Source organism: Hypanus sabinus, chromosome 7, assembly GCF_030144855.1.
Source record: "Hypanus sabinus isolate sHypSab1 chromosome 7, sHypSab1.hap1, whole genome shotgun sequence".
In the NCBI taxonomy this organism is placed as follows: domain Eukaryota; kingdom Metazoa; phylum Chordata; class Chondrichthyes; order Myliobatiformes; family Dasyatidae; genus Hypanus; species Hypanus sabinus.
In genome coordinates, this window is record NC_082712.1 from 155,337,200 (window position 1) to 155,359,853 (window position 22,654).

Here is a 22,654-nt window from a genome sequence, read left to right on the forward strand (position 1 = left end):
GATTGAGCAACATGCTTCATAGATCCCAGACTATGTCTATATCTATAAAATAACAGCATCAGAAAAAAAAGTTATTGGATTATATTTCCCAAAATGGGACCAGTGAATGAAAAGCTTTTGCAAAACTGTTCTGGAAGAATATTGTCTTTAATTCTAAAGATAGCATTTCAGAGTGGCAACTGCACTCTGCAGAACATCAAGGAGTGTTATTATTGAGGAGCCGTGTGGTGATGAAACATTTACTGAGAAACTGAAACTGTTGGGGTGCTCTGGAGTGTACCAAATGTCAGTCATGACCAAAGTCTTGTCCCGTGCATGTGCTGTCCTCTATCAAAGTCTGGATTAGGGTATCAGCCACTGGTATGATTGCCTTATTGATAGGTGGGCATGCGGATGATGTCAGTAGTTTGACTAGCATTGACCAGGTATGAAGGTATGGAACTGGTTGCATTGTTGCAGGTTGGGGAAGTAATTAGAATCCATGGATCTGCCAAAGAGCTGAGCTGGAGGCGGGAAGGCTGTGTTACAGCAAGGATCACATGGGGGGAGAATATATTGAGCTTGAAGAGATTATGAGGTTTGCTAGATAACTGTAGGAAAGAACTTTGTCTTGATAAAAGTTTAAGCCCATCTTGTCCCATGAATACTTAACAATAGGTATCCTCGGAGTACCATAGTTCAATTTCCACCAATAAGAGTGCAGCATTTGGGAATGATGTCATTCCATTGACATCTGACCAGGAAGTGTCATGTTACTGAAATACCTGTCAACATGAAGGAAGTGTCCTGACAAATTTTCTGATTTAAATATAAAGTGGTTTAATAGTAGTTATTATTCTGTTTGTCTTGGATGGAGAGCATTGGGAAATCCAGATTCTTAGCTGTGCAAAAACATCGTTATTCACTTGGAGTTGCAGGCAATTGCAGTTCAAGAGCTTGTTGAACTGCTGTTGTTGGATATACGGATGACTTTTCAATGTAGCTTGCAGATTTTGATCCAGTGGATGAAACTTCTGTTTATCCTTTAAGAAATTGTTTATAAACAGTTGTTTCTGCAGATTTCCAATTTACCTTAGTTCTTCTCAATTGGCTGATCTTAAATTAAGTTGACCAGTAGCTCTAAGAACCCAAATAGCACATCTTTAAAAGAATCAATAAATACCAGTCAAATAGACTGCACATTAAACAATCGGGTATGTAAATGGCTCTCCATGCCTTGGCATTTGACTTACAGTGTTGTCTTTAATTAAAAATCATTATGCAAAGGTGCTCATACAAAGTTTTGAAGCTGTAGTTGCTTTGGGGCACTGGCTGGACTGTGCCTTTTCAGCTTCATTGTAAGCTGGATGTTCAGGGAGCTGTAGCTGTGTATAAATGTGTGATGTACATTTCCAGCTCTGTCAGCAACTGGCTTTCTTTTTATTTTGTTTTACTCACCATAATATTGCGTAAAATCTCAGGCATAACATGCCATGGGTTTGTTTGGCTGTTCTCAGTGGGTTGAATGCCATTTCACTTTAATAAAACGGCCTGAGCATTTTGCCATACAAGGCAGAATCCTGGATTGTTATTAAAGCTTATTTACTTCACTGGTGTCCTGCAAGGTTGAAAATTTGGTTTCCTTACTAGTGCGGCTCTGTGGACCTTCAGATCCACCCATGTAGTTAATTAACTCTTAACTGTTCAGGGAAAACTGAAGGTAGGCAGTAAATGTATCTGTCGTCAGTGATGTCTATTTTCCCATGGAAATTTAAATTCCTCTATGATAATACTGCATGGACCTAGTTGCTCATTCCACAAACGATAGAGTCCATTTTGTTCCTGGCAAGCAATCCTGTCATTTAACTGCAAGATTTGTTGCTTTAACTGTCACCCATCCCCGACCACAATGTATTCCATAGCAGTGTTTAACAAGGGAACTGAGTTTTATGGTTAGATCAATAGGTGAGTGTAGGCTGTTCCATCTATTGCCCTATGTAAAGGCTGGTCCGCAAGGCACGCACCCTCCTATTCTTTTGTCTTAAACCTGAGAGGAAGTGGATCAGTTATCTACCTTGCATCTCAAGTGCTTGTTAGCCAATCCTTGCAGTTTTACAGCCTCCAGTTGTTTAAACCAATCTGACAAGCATACTCAAAATGCTGGAGGAACTCAGCAGGTCAAGTAGAATCTATGGAAAAGAGTAAATAGTCAGCGTTTTGGGCCAAGCCCCTTCATCGGTCCGTGAGAAAGGGTCTCAGCCTACAATGTTGACTGTTTACTCTTTTCCATAGATACTGCCTGAATTGCTGAGTTCCTCCAGCATTTAATGTGTTGTTCTGGATTTCAAGCATCTGCAGACTTTCTCATGTTTGTGACAAATATAGTGGTCATTCCAATATTACAAACATTTGAATGGACCATTGGAATGTTTCTTTAGCACAGGGGTTCCCAGCCTGGGGATCCACGGAGCCCTTGGTTAATGGTAGGGGTTCATGGCACAATAAAAGTTCGGGAACCCCAGCTACAGCATATGACCAACTCACTTCTGTTGCATCAATTGTCTCACCTGGCCATTGATTGTATTTTGAACGCATTATGTTGAGTACTAGATACAGTGGCAGCGACGTTCAAGGTGATTTCTTCACTTATTTGAAATTTAGATAGAGATTTTGACTGAATTTTGTGGAACAAACACAATTTGCAACTTTCTGCCTGCTATTTCTGCACCCGACCACATGAATGAAGTCCTTTGTTCTTCAGTGAATCGTCCATCTGTTTTTGTATGCATAGCTACCAGCTGGTAATATATTCAACATTATGGTCTACTCACTAGCATATAGAAATCTAATTTTAAATAGGAATGGATTTAAATCACCCATGAAAGGAATGTGCTGTTGATTGTAATAGCAAATGCTATTGTTCATTTAGGATACATTCTACTCAGTGGCTTTTTAAAACTTTCTTCTATCATAGTAAAATAACAATCTGCAATAAATTTAATATAATGAAATGTTCCATGCTGCTTATAACACACTATAAAAATAGATTAAATATTACAATATAAAATTAAAGACACAGCAAGGATAAAGCATGTATTGTAGAGGATTTTAACTATATTGAATAAAAGTGTAAATCATATACTTTTCAGTAAAGAAAACAGTACTGAAATGGCTTTTCAGATTCCATTTTCATCCATAGTTAGATTATGATAATTCCTTTATCACAAAGCACTGTTTGGCCAAAAATTGGAGGCACAACTGAAGTTCACAGCAGAATGATATTGGGCAGATCGGTGTATTTAATAAATTAATAATTATTAATTTATAAAAAATAAAGATGTCCAATTAATGCAATGAATCTACCCCCAAGGCAGAATTTATTGTAGTCAGCCAATCAGAGTGCAAATAAGAAGGATTATGTTCCTATTTTGGTACTATATTGTTCATAAAATGTGTACATTTAGAAGAAGTTGTATTGATTTTTTTTGAACGTAGAAGTGACAAGAGACCTTTCGGCCTTATCAGGTCTTGACAAGTTCCTGCTTTTTGCTCGAAGGACGGACATCCGTCGCATCAGCTTCGACACTGAGGACAAGTCTGATGATGTCATTCCACTGGCTGATGTGCGCAGTGCTGTTGCGCTTGACTGGGACGCCAAAGGGGAATACATCTATTGGACAGATGTCACCACTGACTCTATCAACAGGGCTAAGTGGGATGGAACAAAGCAGGAGGTATGTGTGTGTCTCTCCATAGGTGATAAGATGGTATCCAGGTATGTTTGTAATGGTACCACACAAAGAATTATAATATATTGAAATAAATCATTTCATCATTTTAATGCAAGTTCCTCTATCCTAAGGCATGTCCACATAGTAGGAGAGTCTAGGACGAGAAGGCACAACCTCAGAATAGAAGAATGTCCCTTTCGAAATGAGGATGAATTTCTTTACTGTGAGCTTGATGAATCTGTGTAACTGATTGCCACAGACAGCTGTGGAGACCATCTTTGGGATTATATAATGCGGAGGTTGATAGGTTCTTGACTAGTAAGGTTAATGGGGAGAAGGCATGAAAATGAAGCTGAGGATGAAAAGAAGTCAGCCAGGATTGAATGGCAGAGCAGAGTCGATGGGCCAAATGGCCAAATTCTGCTCCTGTATCTTACAGCTTTATAACTGATAACTTTAATTTAAGGTAAACAAATATTAAATGTTGTTACTTATTTAAAAAGAAGATATACTAATTGTGCAACACGAGGAAATCTGCAGATGCTGGAAATTCAAGCAACACACACAAAATGCTGGTGGAACACAGCAGGCCAGGCAGCATCTATAGGGAGAAGCGCTGTCGATGTTTCAGTGCTTCTTCCTATAGATGCTGCATTCCACCAGCATTTTGTGTGTGTTGCAATTACTAATTGTGAATGTGATTAGAATTATGAGGTAGCCCTTAGTTAATATCTTTGATAGCATGTACTCTTTACAGTTTACGGTAGAATTATATGTGAGTGTTCCATGAAATTAATGATTTTTTTCCAAACTTTTAATTGCAGTACCAAGCATTAAAGACTGGGCAATATATCAGAGGTTACACTCTCTGAGTTGTTAAGCAAGGAGTCTAATTTATTGCTATCCTGCTGAAGATTACTTTGATCTCTGACTGACTGAAGATTTTGTCAATTTTCTTTCAGGCTGTAGTGGATACCAGTCTGGAGAGCCCTGCGGGGCTTGCAGTTGACTGGGTGACAAACAAGCTTTACTGGACCGATGCAGGTACCCAATGCAAAAAGTGATTTTATTGGTGCTTTTGTGCTGTTTTGATATGAAAAGTTGGAACTATCTCACGAACTATAAGCAAAGGAGTATTGGCCTCCATCCTACTCCTTATGGTATTTTAAAACCATAATTTGCACCACATTGATTGCTGGTGGTTTAATAGTTAGAATTTTCAGTAGTCAATACTTTGAACTAATTTGAGATCTAGTTTGAAATATATTTAGTTCATGGAGCAAAATGTAGATTCGATCAAATGGTCTATTTTTGAGTAAGAAGTAATTCTGAACTGCATGGCACAGTGAATAACATTTCCAACACCAGAATAAAAAGAATGGTACAATATAGTAGGAGACCATTCAGCCCATTGAGTGTATGTCAGCTCCTGCTGGAGCAGTCCAATCAATACAATTCATCCATTATTTTTACAAACCAATTTGTGAAAACAGCAAAGGACTAGGATTATTGTCTGGCCAATGGATTAATTATATTTATTCTCCCTTGTTACAAAGAAGACTTATTTTTAATTTTTCATCTCTTTTTCAATTTAGGAACTGACAGAATTGAAGCCTCAAATTTAGATGGTACCATGCGAACAGTCCTCATCTGGGAGAACCTAGACAGGCCCAGAGACATTGTGGTGGATCCTATTGGAGGGTTGGTTTTACTAGAGTTGTTTGCTAAATGAACTATTGTTCTTGCAATGATATATGCCCCATATATATTGTGAACTGATTATAATTCTATGGTCCATTTATCTAATGACTCATCTAAGTGCAGAATATTTGGTCATTAAGTTTGAGCTTGTGATGGGAAATTATAAGCTACCCTACGCTAGCTTAACTTTGATGTGGAGTGCTTACGCTTATGTGGTAATTTTTATTAAAGTCTAAAACGCCTCAGTTAACATCTCAGTTAAATGCAAACATTGCAGCTGGTCTCTAATTGCAGGAATTGTGTACTGATAACTTTTTGCTATTATTATCATGTGAAGGTACATGTATTGGACAGACTGGGGAGCCAGTCCAAAGATTGAACGTGCAGGGCTGGATTCTTCTGAACGGATTGTAATAATTTCTTCCAATCTCACCTGGCCCAATGGCTTAGCAGTAGACTATGGCACAGAGAGACTGTACTGGGCTGATGCAGGCATGAAGACAATAGAGTATGCCAACCTCAATGGAACAGCAAGAAGGGTATGGGAATATCATTGTCTATTTAACGTTAATTGCGACACTTCAGTCATCTAGGATTGAAATATTTGGCTGAATTTTCTGCAGAAATGTGAGCAGTTCTGTGCAAAATGTCAGGCATTAGCCACTCAAACTGCGGAAATTGGAGACTTCCGCACAGATGCAGAGGTCCCAAGCTTCCTAACAGTTGATCAGTAGGGATTTCCTTATTGGTGTTCTGTTGCTGTAGTCTGGCAGCAGAGCAAGCAAATCTGTAGTTTCTGATTCCTTTTGCTGGGAATTCTGCCCACTGAGCCTGTGCTAAGTTAGGCATGGCTCAGGAAGAGAAAACGTGTTCATTTAAAAAAAGAAGATTGCTTGCAAGGAACCAGCTGAACTAGCTAAACTTTATGCTAATTGAATTGTTTTATTTCATATATTTAGTTGTTAGGGTATTTTTAAATGTTAATAAGTGATTTTCTTATTAAAAATTGTATGTTGAATTTTGAATAGATTTTGAATGTTAGATACGTTCAGAAACCATAAAGTGGTTCAGCCTTGAGAGTGTGATTCGAGCAATCATCAGGGCATCAGCAACCAGGTACTTTGAACTGGTAGACAACTTTCAACAAGACTCTCACCCGCTGAACTCACCCTAAGGGTGGTTTGAACAGACTTACCATCGGTGGTAGTCAGCTCCCTTCACAGTATTGGGTTATTAAATTTTGTGATTTCTCATTTATGGCTGGTAGTTATTGTATCTTAGCCTTAGTAGTTACGATGAATGCTAGTAGAATGAAATTAATTGTTCAGGTTGGTAAAGGTAATCTGTTATCCTGCTCTCTGGGATGTCAGAAAACATTTACTATCTAGTTGCAAATGCTGGACAACTCACTGGTTAGAAATGTATTGAGGCTAATGATGTTTTAATTTTCAAGTTACACTGCCTGCTCTAAGTAACAGATACTCCATACTGACACAAGCTTTCTTTCGTGACCATTGCATACCTAACATTTATGAAATGCTTTTCTAGGTACTGATTGGCAGCCAGCTGCCTCACCCTTTTGGGCTGACTATACATAATGATAAGATCTATTGGACTGATTGGCAATCAAAAAGCATTCAGAGTGCGGATAAAAACACTGGCCTGGGCCGTGTGATCCTGCGAGAAAACCTAGAAAACTTAATGGATATTCATATGTTCCATAGGCATCGAACACCAGGTAATGGGGAGAGGGTCTGGAACCTGAGTTGTTTGTGATTTATTGAAAGTTATCATGTATTTAAAAAGGATAAATGGAGCTCACTATCTTGTTCTACAGTAATGATTGTAAAAGATTTATCTTTGATTTGTTTACAGTGGCTACCATGTGTAAATTAAACAATGGTGGTTGCAGTCACCTCTGTCTCCTTGCTCCATTGCCAAAGGCTTACAGCTGTGCGTGCCCCACAGGCATTAATCTCCTTGCAGACGGAAAGACATGTGCACCTGGTAAGATATAACTCCTCCAGCATGATGTGAAACGATACTTCAAATGGCTAAACGCTGTTTTGGACTCTGAAATTTTTCTTCAGGAAAGGATAGCTCAAGAAAATTGTCAAAAGTTAAACTAACTTGCATCTCTTCTGTCTATCACTTTACAACAGAATGAAGGGTTTCGACCCGAAGCATTGACTGTACTTTTTCCCATAGATGCTGCCTGGCCTGCTGAGGTCCTCCTGCATTTGTGTGTGTGTGTTGCTGTAACTTGAAGTTTAAATTTTTAAATAAAAGCAAAATGGTGGAAGCATTCAGCAACTCAAGCAGCATCTATGGAAGGGGTTCTTAACCTTTTTTATGCCATGCACCCCTACGGCAGTCTAATGAAACCTATGGACCCCTTCTCAGAATTATATATTTTTATAAAATAAAATACATCAGATTACAAAAGAAACCAATTATATTGAAATACAGTTAACAAAAAAACTGATGTGATATAGTAATATGTGTTTATTAATGCATTAAAATAACAAGACTACACATTTAAAACATAGGAAAGCTAAAATTATGTTTAAGTTTTTAAAGACGTATCAGTGTGAAGGCTGTTGTTGCTTCGCTTGAACAAGAACGTTAAACTGTGGGGTGGTCTTTGACAGAGCAACATGCATGTCATGTTGAAATCCAATCACACTGCTGCCCAATAGTTGTCCAGCTACGTTGCATGAGCTTCTGCAGACAGGAAGACTGTGATCACGTTCAGTCTGGCAGTGGTCTCATAACTCCTATAATTTCAAAGTTGCGATGAGCATGCCATCAATGATATTTTGAGGTATTTGTAACAACTGTAAAGTGATATGAAAATATCTGTGATTTCTATTGGCGACGAATTCACAGGTACTCCTCATACTATTGCGGCTTGTTGCCTACGTTCATAATTGAAAGAAATGCTAAATTTTAGTTGGAGTTAGTGAAAATAACAATGTATTTCTTTTCCCCATTCAAACTCATGGACCCTTGAGGCATCTGTGAACCTTAGATTAAGAACTCTTGATCAATGGAGAGAGGATTAATGTTTCAAGTGAAAGATCCTTCATCAAACTGTTCATTTATTCTATAAATGTTTCCAGCATTTTCTGATATTTATTTCAATTTTGCCATCATCTGCAGTATTTTACATTATAAAATTATCCTGTATGCCAAACTGCACCTGAGCTGTTATATGAATTTATAGCTGTTTAATTCTGCTCTTCTAAACCATTAAAGTGATATATTTGTATGATGTGAATAGAGTACCCTTTATTTCAATCTGGGGCAAAAATAATCTCCTCCAAAATTGCAATGAGTATGTAAGTGAACAGAACAAGTTATACAGAAACCAAAGGCATCCTGCTCTCTACAGGATAACATCAAGATTTGCTGAAGTAATCTTTAGTCAAGTGAAGTTTATTGTCATTTAACTACTTAAAAGTATATAACGTATATAACTATATTATGTATATAGAAATGAGACAATGGTTCTTTGAACCAGGGTGTAAAGCACAGTAGTACACACAACAAACAATAACTTGTGAAGGTAAGGATAAAATATACAGATAATCACACATAAATAATAAACTAAAGTGCATTAAAATTAAATATTGTAAGGTACAGAACGAACTAACCAATGACACTTTCTAATGATTGAGCAGTTGATTTAGGAACGATCCTTTCCAGCTCTCTGCATAATATTTTCATAATTTCCTGTGTACTTCTTTAGGTATGACCAGCTTCCTTATATTTGCGCGGAGAACAGATATCCGAATGGTGTCACTTGATATTCCATACTTTGCTGATGTGGTGGTGCCTGTGAATGGAACAATGAAAAATACAATTGCAATTGGAGTTGATCCTAAAGAAGGTGATTGATTATTCATATAAAGAAAGGCTTTGGTTGACATTTTTCACAACATATAGGTTCTCTCACCTCCCAATGATCTACTTAAGTACACATCTGACTGAAGCTACCAATAAGTACAATGAATTTGTAAAGACAATGCTCAGCTTTTATTGCAGATTAGTAACTCCATGTTTTTTTAAAAACTTTATTGAGATACAAAACGGAATAGGCCGTTCTTTCCATTTGAGCCCAGCAATCCCCTGATTCAATCCTAGACCGAATAATTTTTTTTACAATGATCAATTAACCTGCCAACTGGTGCATCTTTGGACTGTGGGAGGAAACTGAGGCACCTGGAGGAGACCCATGCGATCTTGGGGAGAACATAACCAACTCCTTACAGAGAGCAGCAGGAATTGAACCTGGGCCACCTGTGCTGTAAAGCGTTATGCTAACCACTGCACTACGTGCCGCCCTTCAATGTGCCATGATCTCTAAAATCTGGCAGTGATTGAACATGAAAAGATCATTGGGTATGGAGCAATTTACTAATGAGGAATGTGATCATTATTGTACTGCTAATCTAAGGAAGCATCTTCAACACTGTTTCAAAACTTGAAACAAGTCTGGTAAAATTGCTTGCCCCCATGCTGTAATTTTACTTGCATTTGAAAGCAATTGTTCTTTCTGGCAAGCTCTTCTATTGCTCTTACACATTTAGTTGAGCATCCCTTTGGGTGAAGAAAACTTCTGAAAAACTCATCATTTAAACACATCACAAATTAATCTTTCCTCCTAATGTCGTTTCATTTTAGGAAAGGTGTACTGGTCAGACAGCACTCTGAATAAAATTAGCAGAGCCAACTTGAATGGATCACGACAAGAAGATATTGTAACCACAGGTGAGAAATCAGAGATGGTTGGCACATTGTTTCAAGAACTCCTTTGCACAGTGTGAGACCCTTGGAACAATGTTAAGCAAACAGTTGAAGAAGATCAGTGCAGCCATGGGGTTAATGCAGTAAACTAGGTGTGTATGAATGGTCGCCCGATCAGGCAAAATCCAGCCCATTGCTTTCAAGGGAACCACAGTAGCACTGTATCTTTAATTTCTCCAGAGATAATAATCACATATTAAATGTATTCTATAAAATAATGATGATCAGCTCCAATATTTGTGCTGCTTGTAACCAGAATGGATTTTTGTTTATACAAAGTTTCAAATCATGTTAACCTATTTTAGATAAACGGGCTTGTGTTTAGTTCTATTTCTATTAAAAGCAAACTATTTTATCAAAATAAAAATTAGGTTTCTTCAGTAGATTAAATTTAGCACTGTAAAGGAACGTTTTGAAATATTCACATGTTCCAAAATAAGCTGCAAATTCCATTTATAGTGCTTTGTCTTTCAAGGATTAATGACCACTGATGGACTGGCAGTGGATGCGACCGGCCGAAAAATATACTGGACTGATACGGGGACCAATAGGATTGAAGTTGCTAATTTGGATGGAACAATGAGAAAAGTTCTGATCTGGCAGAATTTGGACAGTCCAAGAGCCATTGCTCTTCATCATGAGAAAGGGTGAGTGGAGAGGTCACAGCAGACTGTGATGATAAATGGTTTCATGATTTTAGTTTTACTGGATTCCATGACTTGTATATCACAGGCAATTCTTTTTAAATATTACCCAATATTTATTGAAAACTAAGCACATTAATCAAATGACTAATAATTTTTATAGTTACTTTTTTTGCATGTATTGTTTCATGTTCTCTAAGCAGAAAGTCTAAGCAAATTTTACTATCAGTGATGTCATTTTGCTTTGGGAGCAACTTTGCCTCATTTGCAAGGTCAAGTTGCATGTATCAGGTTTATTATCAGTGATGTATGTCATGAAACTTCTTTTTTAGTAGCAGCAGTACAGTTTATTCGTTTGTTATGTGCCGCGTCGTCTGACATTGGCAATCATGGTCTTTCTGTGACCGTGATTGTTCTTGACAAATGTTTCTACAGATAGTTTGTCATTGCTTTCTTCCAGGCAGTTTCTTTACAGGGCAGATGACCCCAGCCATTATCAACTCTCCAAAGATTGTCTGCCTGGTGTTGGTGGTCTCATAACCAAGATTTGTGATATAAGATCTTAAGATATAAAAGCAGAATTAGACTATTTGGCCCATCTGGTCTGCTCCGCCATTTCATCCTGGTTGATCCATTTCCCTCTCACCCCAATCTCCAGCCTTCTCACTGTATCCCTTCATGCCCTGACCATTCAAGAATCTATCAACCTCTGACTTAAATATGCTTAAAGACTTGGCCTCGACAGCTACCTGTGGCAAATAATTCCACAGATTCACCACTTTATGGCTAACGAAATTCCTTCTCATCTCTCTTCTAAAAGGACACCCCTTTATTCTGAGGATGTGTCCTCCGGTCTTAGACTCTCCAGCCACAGGAAACATCATCTCCACACTCACTGTGTGGCCTTTTGCCATTCAATAGATTTCAACGAAGTCACCCTTCATTCTTCTGAATTCCAGTAGATGCAGGCCCAGAGCCATCAAAATCTCTTCATATGACAAGTCATTCATTCAGTCCTGGAATCAACTGCTCCTACAACCATCTACCACCTGCTCCCAAAGCTTCATGTGACCTTGATCGAGTGCCAAGGAGGTGCCACACTTTGCTCATGGGTGACCTGCTGGCAAGCGGAGGGGAACAAATGCCTGAAACCTCCTGTGGTCGAGACATATCTCCACCCTGATACCCTAGCAGTACAGTGCGATAAATTAAAAATTACTGCAAATTACAATGTATAAGTAGTGCAAAAATAAAAAGGTAATATTCATGGGTTCATGGACTGTCCCAAAATCTGATGGTGGAGGGGAAGAAACATTGAGTGCATGTCTTCAGGCTGCTGTACCTCCTCATTGATGGTAGTAATAAGAAGAGAGCACGGTGATGCGGAACCTCAATGATGGATGCCGCTTTTTGAGGCATCTCCTTTTAAAGATGTCCTTAGTCCTGGGGTGGCTAGTGACATGATGGAGCTGGCTGATTTTACAACCTTTTGCCATTTTTTTTTCCAATCCTGTCCATTGGCCCCTCCACACTAGACAGTAATGCTACTAGTCAGAATGCTCTCCATTGTTCCTCTGCAGAAAATTGCTAGAGTCTTTGGTAACATACAGAGTCTCCTCAAGCAAAATAGCTACTGTAGGGTCTTCGTTTGGAAGACTTGCCTCCTGTTGAATACCATTTCAGTGAATGGAATCACTGTCTTCTATCAGATATGCTTATAAACAACATAGTGGAAATGGGAAAGATGTGGTTCACAGCTAGCTATAGGGAACTTCCTGCTGGCTGTGGAACCAGATACATACTTTATCTGGTCCTTCAGCTGTATACCAACCATGACATTGAGCCTCAACTTGGACTAAAATGCTAGATGGTGACAAGATGGTGACATTTTAGTTTACTTAACTGCATATTGATATACTAAATTAATGAGTAATAATATTTTTTTCCAAAAGATACTATTTTAAACAGTTTATTTGTTCTACAATTAATTTCAATTGTTCTAAATTTGTCTAAGTATCAGTAAAAAACAAGATGGCTTTGAGAGCATGGACTTTGACAAGAGTAACACATTCAAAATTGTGGAGGTCAGGCAGTATCTATTGAAGTTAATAAACATTCAAAGTTTTGGTTCGAACCCCTTCAACAGCACTGGAAAGGAAAGGGGAGGAAGCCAGAATAAGAAAATGGGGGAGGGAAGGAGTACAAGCTAGAAGGTGAAAGGTGAAGCCAGGTTGGGTGGAGGACAGGCATGAAGTACGAAACTGGGAGGTGATAGGTGAAAAAGGTAAAGGGCCAGAGAAGAAGGAATCTGATAGGAGAGTGAAACAAGGAAGAAAGGGAAAGAGGAGGGGCAGCAGGAGATGGTGATGGACAAATTAGGCAAAGAGAAGAGGTAAGAGGGGATCCAGAGTAGGAAATAGAAGAAGAGGGAAGATGGAGAGGAAATAATTACCAGAAGTTAGAGAAATCGATATTCATGCCATCAGGTTGGAGGCTAACCAGATGGAATATGAAGTGTTGCTCCTCCAGCCTAAGAGTGGTCTCATTGTGGCAGTAGAGGAGATGATGAACTGACATTTTAGAATGGGAATGGGGATCGGAATTAAAATGTCTGCCACAAGGAAATCCTGGTTTTTGTGAATGAAGCAAAGATGCTCGACAGAGCGGGCCCTCAATCTACGCCGGATCTCCTCAATGTAGAGGAGGCTGCATTGGGAACACTGGATACCTAGACAACCCCGACAAACTCATGGGTTGCCTTAACTGGAAGAACATTTTGGGACCCTAATCGAAGGTTAGGGAGGAGGGGAATGGGTAGGTGTAGCACATCTGCTTACAGGGATAAAATTAGTGGGGAGGGACAAGGGGATCAGAGGGAGCAATCCCTGCAAAAAGCAGAGAGTGGGAGTGGAGGACGTAAAGAAGTGTTAGGTGATGGGATCCCATTGTATATGGTGGAAGTTGCGGAGAAAGATGTCCGTGGAATGTGCTGCAAGTTGTGGAGAATCTCTACCTTCTCCCCACTCTCTGCTTTGTGCAGCGATTGCTCCCTCCACCTTGACCACTTTGTTGAGCACCTTTGCTCCATCTGCACAAAGCAGGATTTTTCAGTGGCCAATCATTTTAATTCCAATCCCCATTCCCATTCAGACATGTTTCCTCTTCCCTCTTCTTCCATTCCCCATTCTGGTTCCCTCTTACCTCTTCTCTTCTCCTCATTTGCTTATTGCCTCTCCTGGTGCCTCCCCTCTTTCCCTTTCTCCAATGATCAATTCTCCTATCAGATTCTTTCTTCTGCAGTCACTTACCCTTTCGACCTATTGTGGTGAACTACATATACCTGTCTGGACACACCCCTCTGCTGACTGCTCCTGTGGCTCCTCCCACAGACCCCTGTATAAAGGTGGTTGGAGGCACTGCTCCTCCCTCAGTCTCCAGGATATTGTGTGGTGGTCTCTTGCAGCTAATAAAAGCCTATCGTTCGCCTCCCGTCTCCGAGAGTTATTGATGGTGCATCGCCTATCACCTCCCAGCTTCTTACTTTAATCCTGCCTCCTCCACTCACCTGGTTTCACCTATCATCTTCTCTTGATGCATTCCTTCCTCCCCTCCAAACTTCTTTTTCTGGCTTCTTCCCCCTTCTTTTGCAGTCCTGATGAAGGGTCTCAGCCCGAAATGTCAATTGTTAATAATTTCCATCAACGCTGCCTGACCTGCTGAGTTCCTCCAGTGTTTTGTGTGTGTTACTCTGGACTTCCGGCATCTGCAGAATCTCTTGTGTTTTTGGAATTTGACAATGAGTCACAAGAGGCAGATGAGGAAAGGGATTTTAACAAGTCTTGCAAGAAAGACAATGGAAATGGAGAGGGAATTTTGTGTTGTATTTGTTGTATGTCCTTAACATCGAAGCCAAGGCTGGTAAAGGTAGAGTAAAATCAGGATTTCCCAAGAAAATAAATTTGGAAAGCATAGTTATTTTGCAGAGTTTGATGCATTTGGATGGTGACGGCCAGTGGGTAGGAATTTTTAAAGTCAAGCTTTTGCTTGGCTGGGGGAGGTTGGGCCATGAGGAATGACTGAACAGGATCTAAGTGTCAGACAGGGAGCCAGAGCTTTTGGTTTGCTTTAAATTTAAAGGTAGAAACTGGGCAGCCAATCCAGAATCGTTTGGAGCGTTCTGTTGCCTTTACGTAAGGCAACATTGTGGGTTTCACAAACATGCTAAAAGGCAAATTCGTATCAATAATGAACCCCAGATCATCATGCAGCTGATTACATACTTTGGAAGTGTGGTGTAGGGAGGCATGTCTGCTAATGTGTGTACAGCAAGGTCCACGAATAGTTATCGGACCTTTGATAGGTTAATTTGGCCAGGAACTCTGGAATATCTTTTACGTCCATCTGAGAGATCATAAGGTAGCTCAGCTTATGACCTCATCTGAAAGACAACACATCTGATAGTCTAGCACTGTGTTAATGCTGCACCAGGATACTAACTGACTTACATGCTCAAGACCTGGTCTGGGTAGCTCAAGTGGCACTGATCAGTATTAACACAGGCTGGCTTAATGGCTTGGCCATGACAAAATGGGTTCCTGGCTCCTCTGGGCAGATGTGTATACTGAAGTTCACACTATTATTTTGTGCTAGAGTATTTAGAAATTGATGTACAGGTGGAACTGTGACATTTCTTGAAATTATATCCATTATGATTTTCAATATTTTCTCCAAATGGGTATTTCTTCACTTTGGGGATTTCAAAATTGACATTGCTACTGATTACATGTGGGATTAGCATAGAATTTTATCAAGGGAAGTATATTTGTATTTGAAGCAATAATCTTTGGCTCAAACTAAAAAGTGGTATCACTAAACTAAAGAGAACAACAATATCAATCTCTGTAAAGTACTTAGGCATTCCCTGCAAATGAATAAAAAACCAGAAATCAGTTTTTCAAATCGGTATGTTCTTTCCTATTTTAATTTGCATTAAGTTATTGTTGGCTGCTAATTTATCAGTAATGTTAGGAACACTGCCTCGCTGTCCTCTGGTGTTAACATTGTTGCTAGTCAAAGGGTAAATTTTTCAAAATGTGCTTTTTTAAGATGAGAAAAATATCATTGCCTTATTCTAATGCTTGTATTGACGTTATTTATTCCTAGATACATGTATTGGACCGACTGGGGAGAACATGCCAAGTTGGAACGTGCTGCAATGGATGGATCAGACAGAATGATTCTCATCAATAGTAACCTGGGCTGGCCTAATGGTCTGGCAATTGACAAAGTGGGGTCTAGACTTCTTTGGGCTGATGCGCACACTGAGGTACACACATTTGTTCTGTCTGAGAATATAGTTGGACAATGATGTGCTATTTTGATGTACCAGATGTGATATTTCTTAAAATTAGATCTCCCGTTATACTCAATATTTTTCCTCAATTGGTAGATCGTGTTTTGTGAATTTCAAAGGTTATGTTTCTGCCAAAACTGTGGTATGAAAATAGGAGATTGTTAAAAGATGGGTATTAACCTTTCCCCAGAAGATTGATTTAGCTTAGAATTCTGACCACAAGACAGGACTATGTCCAGTGGTTCTTGTGTTTAGCCTTTGTTTGTTTAAAGAATATAAGAAGACCAATAACTTGTGATTATTTTAATCATGTTCCTTAGCGTATCGAAGCAGCAGACCTGAATGGTGCTAATCGCCGAACTCTGGTCACACCTGTCCAGCATCCTTATGGCCTGACTCTGCTTGGCCATCACATTTATTGGACAGATTGGCAGACTCGAAGCATCCAACGAGCTGACAAGGACACAGGCGGCAACATGATCACAGTGCGGGGCAACTTGCCAGGGCTAATGGACATTCAAGCGGTTGACCGTGTTCAGCCTGTCGGTATGTTCTGGCTTGTACCATGATGCTGCTGAGAGGATATTTCCCTCGTGGGAGATCTAGCTCTAGGGGCCATAGTTCCAGAAGGAGGAATCATCTGTTTCAGACCAAGATGAGGAGGCATCGTTGTGAGTCTTTGGAATTCTTCAACCCTGACGCTTGTGGAGACTGAGTCATTGAATATATTAAGGACCATAAGACATTCGAGCAGAATTAGGCCATGCAGTCCATCAAGTCTGCTCCACAATTCCATCATGATTGATTTATTAACCCTCTCAACCCCATTCTTTTGCCTACTCCCCATGAACTTTGACGCTATGACTAACCAAGAACCTAAACCTCTGCTTTAAACATATTCAATGACTTGGCCTCCACAGCTGTCCATGGCAATGAATTCCACAAAATAACTCTCTGGCTAAAGAAATTCCGTCGCATCTCTGTTGGAAATGGACATCCCTCTATTCTGAGGCCGTGTCCTCTGGTTCTAGACTCCCACGCTATAGGATATATAACATTAAAAGAAGTGTTCCCAGTACTGACCCCTGCAGAACACCACTTGTCACAAGCAGCCAACCAGAATAAGGCCCCTTTAATCCGACTCTTTGCCTCTTGTCAATAAGCAATCTTCTATCCATGCTGGTATCTTTACTGTGCTACCATGGGTTCTTATCTTGTTAAACAACTTCATATGCAGCACTTTATCAAGGCCTTATGAAAACCAAGTTAACAATTTCCACCAACTCTCCTTTGTCTCAAGATCCTCAAAGAGTTCCAACTAATTCATCAACAAGATTTCCCCTTAAGGAAACTATGCTAACTGTGGCCTAACTTAACCATGTGCCTCCAAGTTCCCCAGAAACTCTGGGTTAATACTAGACTCCAACATCTTCCCAACCACTGAAGTCAGGCTAACTGTCCCATAATTTCCTTTCTTCTGCATTTCTCCCTTGTTAAAGAGTGGAGTGACATTTGCAATATTCCTGTCCTCTGGAACTATTCCAGAATCCAGTGATTCTAGAAGATAAATACTAATGCCTCCACTATCTCTTCAGCTTTCAGAACCCCAGGGAGTAGTACGCCTGATCCAGGTAACTTATCTATCTTCAGACCTTTCAGCCGTCTAAGTTCCTTCTCCTTGGTAATAGCAACTACAAGACATTCACTTCTGCCTCCGACACACTCAAATTTCTGGCATATTGCTGGTGTCTTCCACAGGGAAGACTGATGCAGACTTGATGTGAAGACTTCTAAGTACTGTACATCTGCATTTCTTTGACCCCCGTTACTACATCTCCAGTGGTCCAATTTTCACTCTCACCTTTCTTTTACTCTATATATATCTGAAAAAAACTTCTAGTATCCTCTTTGATATTTTCAGCTAGCTTACGTTAATAGTTCAGCATTTTTCTCCTTATGTTTTTTTTAGTTGCCTTCTGTTATTTTTCAGGAGCTTCACAATCCTCTAACTTCTCACAAATTTTTGCCATAGTGTATGTCCTCTCTTTAGTTTTTAAGCTCCCTTTGACTTCCCTTGTCGCCTCCTCTCGTCTCAAAGCCATGCAGCACAGAAACAGGCCCAATGCATGCCTATTTAAGCTGGTCTCGTTTTCCTGTGCTTGGCCTATCTCCCTCTAAACCAGGGGTTCCCAATGCTTTATGCCGTTAAGCAAGGTGTAGTGGACCCAAGTTGCTGTAAACTCCACTATCAAGTTGGGCAGCTTGTTTATAGGAGAGTCAAAAGATACAGGGAACGGGCAGTAAAGATGTCAAGGTCCGATTATTCATTATGGCAGAGCAGGCTCAGGGAGTCATTTGGCCTACTTACACTCCAATCTCTTGAGTTCCTATGGGCAGGAGTGGAAATTCACATCTGGGCAGCCTCCAAACTCTTGGCATGAACATAGATTTCTTGAACTTTTGGTAATTGCTCCTCCTTCCTCCCCCCCACCTTCACCATTTCCCATTTCCCATTTCCCCTTCACCATTTCCCATCCCCATTCACCATTTCCCATTTCCCCCTTCACAATTTCCCATTCCCATTTCCCTCTCACCTTATCTCCTTACCTGGCTGTCACCTCCTTCTGGTGCTCCTCCCCCTTCTCTTCCTTTCATGGCCTTCTGTCTTCTCCTTTCTGATTACCCCTTCTCCACCCCTGTATCTCTTTCACCAATTGACTTCCCAGGTCTCTACTTCACCCCTCCCCCTCTCCCAGCAGCAGTAAAGCTCAGAATATAAGGACATGAGAAATAGGGGCAGGAGTAGGCCATCTGGCCCTTCAAGCCTGCTCTGCCATTCAATAAGATCATGGCTGATCTGGCCATGGACTCACCTCCTTTTCCTACTTGCCTTTTCCCCATAACCCATAATTCCACTACGCAAAAATCTATCTAGCCTTGTTTTAAATATATTTACTGAGGTAGCCTCCATTGCTTTATTGGGCAGAGAGTTACACAGATCTACCAGTTTCTGAGAAAAGCAGTATCTCTTGGTCTCCGTCCTAAATCTACTCCCCCAAATCCTGAGGCTATGTCCCCTAGTTCTAGTACTCATTGATCTACTGCTGGGTGATTTGTTTTTTGTGCGAGCATGTCAGGCAGACAGAGTCTGTGAAAGGCTTCTCTGAACAGAATAAGAGCTTCATTTAGAGAAACAGCAATTGTTAGTGGCAAGTTTGAAGGATTTGACATCTTTTATTCGAAATGATTGAATTATCCCAAAGGTGTAATTTAACCACTGAAGATTAAAATGGCAGAGCTGTGTTTATTTTTGAATAGTGTAATTTATTTTGAATTATTCATTGCCTCAAATTGAGTTACTTTAGAAGAGCATATTGAATGCTCGAATTGGTTTATCTTAAACATATTCCTACTTTATATTATAAAACTGCACTCAGAAGTTCTTCCTGCATCCTGTTTCAGAGATTTCACTTTGTCCTTCAAATATTTTTGAAAGAGTTTTTGTTTTCTCTGCAGGTTTTAACAAGTGTAGCGTCAGGAATGGAGGCTGCAGTCACCTCTGCCTCCCTCGTCCTGGTGGTATCACCTGCGCATGTCCAACAGGAATCAAAATGAAGGCTGACGGCAGAACTTGCGACAATGCCCCTGAGACCTATCTGCTCTTCTCCAGCCGTGGCAGTATCCGGAGGATCTCTCTGGATACAACCGACTACACCGATGTATACGTTCCCGTTCCTGAACTGCATAACGTCATTTCTCTGGATTATGACAGCGTGGAAATGAAGGTGTATTACACAGATGTCTTCCTGGATGTCATCAGGTAAGTGCACCGCATTGTCTAACTAGCCAAGTATTTTGTCATCTGATAAACTGTTCATAAACGACTGGTGAATGACTATTTGCTGACATCTGGACCCATGATTCGTAAACGTGAATAAAAATGAATGGGAAGATGGGAAGTATTGTGCCAACTGATGCTCATTTGAAGTGGACATGCCCTGGATCAGAAAGTTATGCCTCAATCCACACTCCAGGCAGTGGTGAAGAGAGCTACATCAAATGTAAGGTTGAATCATGAGCTGTTCTCTCAGACTGGGATCAAAGATCCCATGCTTTATTTTGAAGGAACAGGGAAGTTATTCTTGGTTTCCTGAACAATATCCCTGAATTAAACTTTCTAAAGCAGATTATCTGATCTTTAATACCATGAGAGCTTGCAAAATGCTGTTGGCATTACATCCATGGCTATTATTCCTCTTTCTGTAAAATGGTTTGGGAAAAATGGTCTGTGAAAGGAGATCTGGAGATACCTATCTGACAGATGCTTTCTTGTTACCATGAAAAATCCATGATTTTTCTGAGGAAGTTCTTGGGAACTGAAGCAGGAAGCTTGCCCCACAAAAAGGAAAAACAATTTGACATGTACTAAATTCATTCAACGCGGTAAAATGGAGATCCTGAAAACTGATCATTTGAAGGTGGAAATCGTGTACAGGTCAGGCAGCATCCTTGAAGAGACAAATCATTAGTGTTTTAGGCTACTGACATTTCATCAGAAATCTGATGAGAGGTTATTGATCTGAAGCATTAATCCCATTTCTGTTTTCATAGTTGTTACCCAAATTGCTGAGTAACTCGCCATTTTTCTGATTTTTATTCTGGATTCTTTGAATCCCACGTGAACATGGTTGTTGAATTGCTTTGGTTGAGGTTGTCTGCTACTCAGAATCCTATACCAATGGTCAGAGCAACTGTAAAATAACTCGAGATGTACAACTTGTGCTCAGTGATAAGAGTTCTAGAAACTTCATGGAAGTTTCATGGGAAGTAATACTCACAGAATTAAAGGTTGTCCAATTGCATTGCTGTGGCATCTCATTGTGTGAGTACAGTATGCATTTCATGAGCTTTATCTGTGAATAGCTGTCTGGTAGATCTGTTCCGATCTGAGGATTGATCTTCATATGACTTCAGCTTAGGGAGGCAGTAAAAGGGGAAGGCAGATAGTATTCTCGCTTCTGGTAACAACTGAAGTAGAAAATATGGACGTTCCATTCAAAGCAATAAAGGGCACTATTCTTTATTTTGAGCATACGAGCTTCAACACAACATAAATCCTGTTTTCCTTGCATAAAAATTAACAAAAAGAAATTGACTGAGAATCCTACAAGGATTCTTGATCAATTTAAACCGACTTGTTTTTCCTAAACACGGAATTCTGCAGATTCTGGCAATCCAGAGCAGTGTATGCAAAATGCCTGGAGGAACACAGCAAGCCCAGCATCAGTGGAGAGGAATAAATAGTCAACATTTCAGCCAAGGTCCTTTATCAGGACCGGAATGGAAGGGTGGGGGGGAGGGTGGGGGGAAGAAGCCAGAATAAGGAAGTGGGGGCCTTTTATTTCCTATGTAGTCCTGATGAGGCTGAGAGCCAGGAAACCACCCCCACCTTCCCCGGCACACTCAGAGAACTTGCACTAATGTGGCAGGAAGAACGGCCTCTGCTCTTTTACAGAATTCATGTATGGCTGTCAGGACGTCAGAGTTGCCACTTGACAGCTGTGCTCAGAATTGAGATTTCCATGTACAATTAGGTCACTCAAAGGTGCCAATCACTCTTGTAAACTCTGGTAGCAAGGAGTCGTGACAGAAAATTGACCATAAGAGAGAGAGGCATTCCAGTAATAGATCAAGTATTAAAATGCTTGCAAGGTGATGTGAGTGAATTGGATGCAAGTAGTTTGACAATGAGAATTAAATATTGTCTTCAAAAACTTCTATTTATTAATGGAAATGACAATTTTAGTTGTTATTATCCATCAAGCAGCGATATTAATTGCAACACTATGTTGTAATAAGTCAGCAGCACCACCACTTTCCAGAGAAAGGGAAATATTGAGAAGCAGCCAATATCCTTGACCTTTAATTATATCCCAACACCTGGCTTTAAAAAAACATTGCAGTGGACTTCAAGATTATTTATGTAATTACATCTTAGGTATGTTTAAATAACCACACAGTCATGGAGTTATACAGCATTGACTCAGGACTTTCGTCCTGCCACATTTACACTGACCTTTAATCCCATCTTCAGTGTTCTCATTTATGCACGTTTAACCCTGTACCCTTCTACCATGTCTAGTAATCTCGGAAATTAGCAGTTGTATGTGATAGTGTCACCTTCTCTGCTTGCATCGTCTGGATATCAGCAACTCTCCGTGTAATAAATCTTACCCCATTAGATCCCCTTTTTATTTCCTCTCACCTTAAACCTGTGGCCTCCCAATATTAGAGAAAGGATTCATACTATCTGGCTGTCATGGTTTTACTTTCCTATAGAAGGTCGCCCCTTCTTTGCTCCAGGGAAAACGAGCCCAATCTATCCGATAAACTAAAGTCCATTACCAAAGACCTGAAATCCACGCCTCATCCTGGTG

The 22,654-nt window shown here is 40.1% G+C and overlaps 1 protein-coding gene across 1 annotated transcript in view; it reads left to right on the top strand.

Annotated features, from left to right (window-relative positions):
* Nucleotides 1-22,654, top strand: part of lrp4 (low density lipoprotein receptor-related protein 4) — a 432,001-nt gene that overhangs the window by 367,996 nt on the left and 41,351 nt on the right. The window contains exons 17-28 of the mRNA XM_059975983.1: nt 3,505-3,713; nt 4,673-4,754; nt 5,306-5,411; nt 5,749-5,950; nt 6,960-7,149; nt 7,287-7,418; nt 9,163-9,303; nt 10,098-10,184; nt 10,696-10,867; nt 16,028-16,190; nt 16,538-16,763; nt 19,734-20,037. Coding sequence (XP_059831966.1) covers nt 3,505-3,713; nt 4,673-4,754; nt 5,306-5,411; nt 5,749-5,950; nt 6,960-7,149; nt 7,287-7,418; nt 9,163-9,303; nt 10,098-10,184; nt 10,696-10,867; nt 16,028-16,190; nt 16,538-16,763; nt 19,734-20,037 — 2,014 coding nt within the window. The remainder of the gene's footprint in view (nt 1-3,504; nt 3,714-4,672; nt 4,755-5,305; nt 5,412-5,748; nt 5,951-6,959; nt 7,150-7,286; nt 7,419-9,162; nt 9,304-10,097; nt 10,185-10,695; nt 10,868-16,027; nt 16,191-16,537; nt 16,764-19,733; nt 20,038-22,654) is intronic.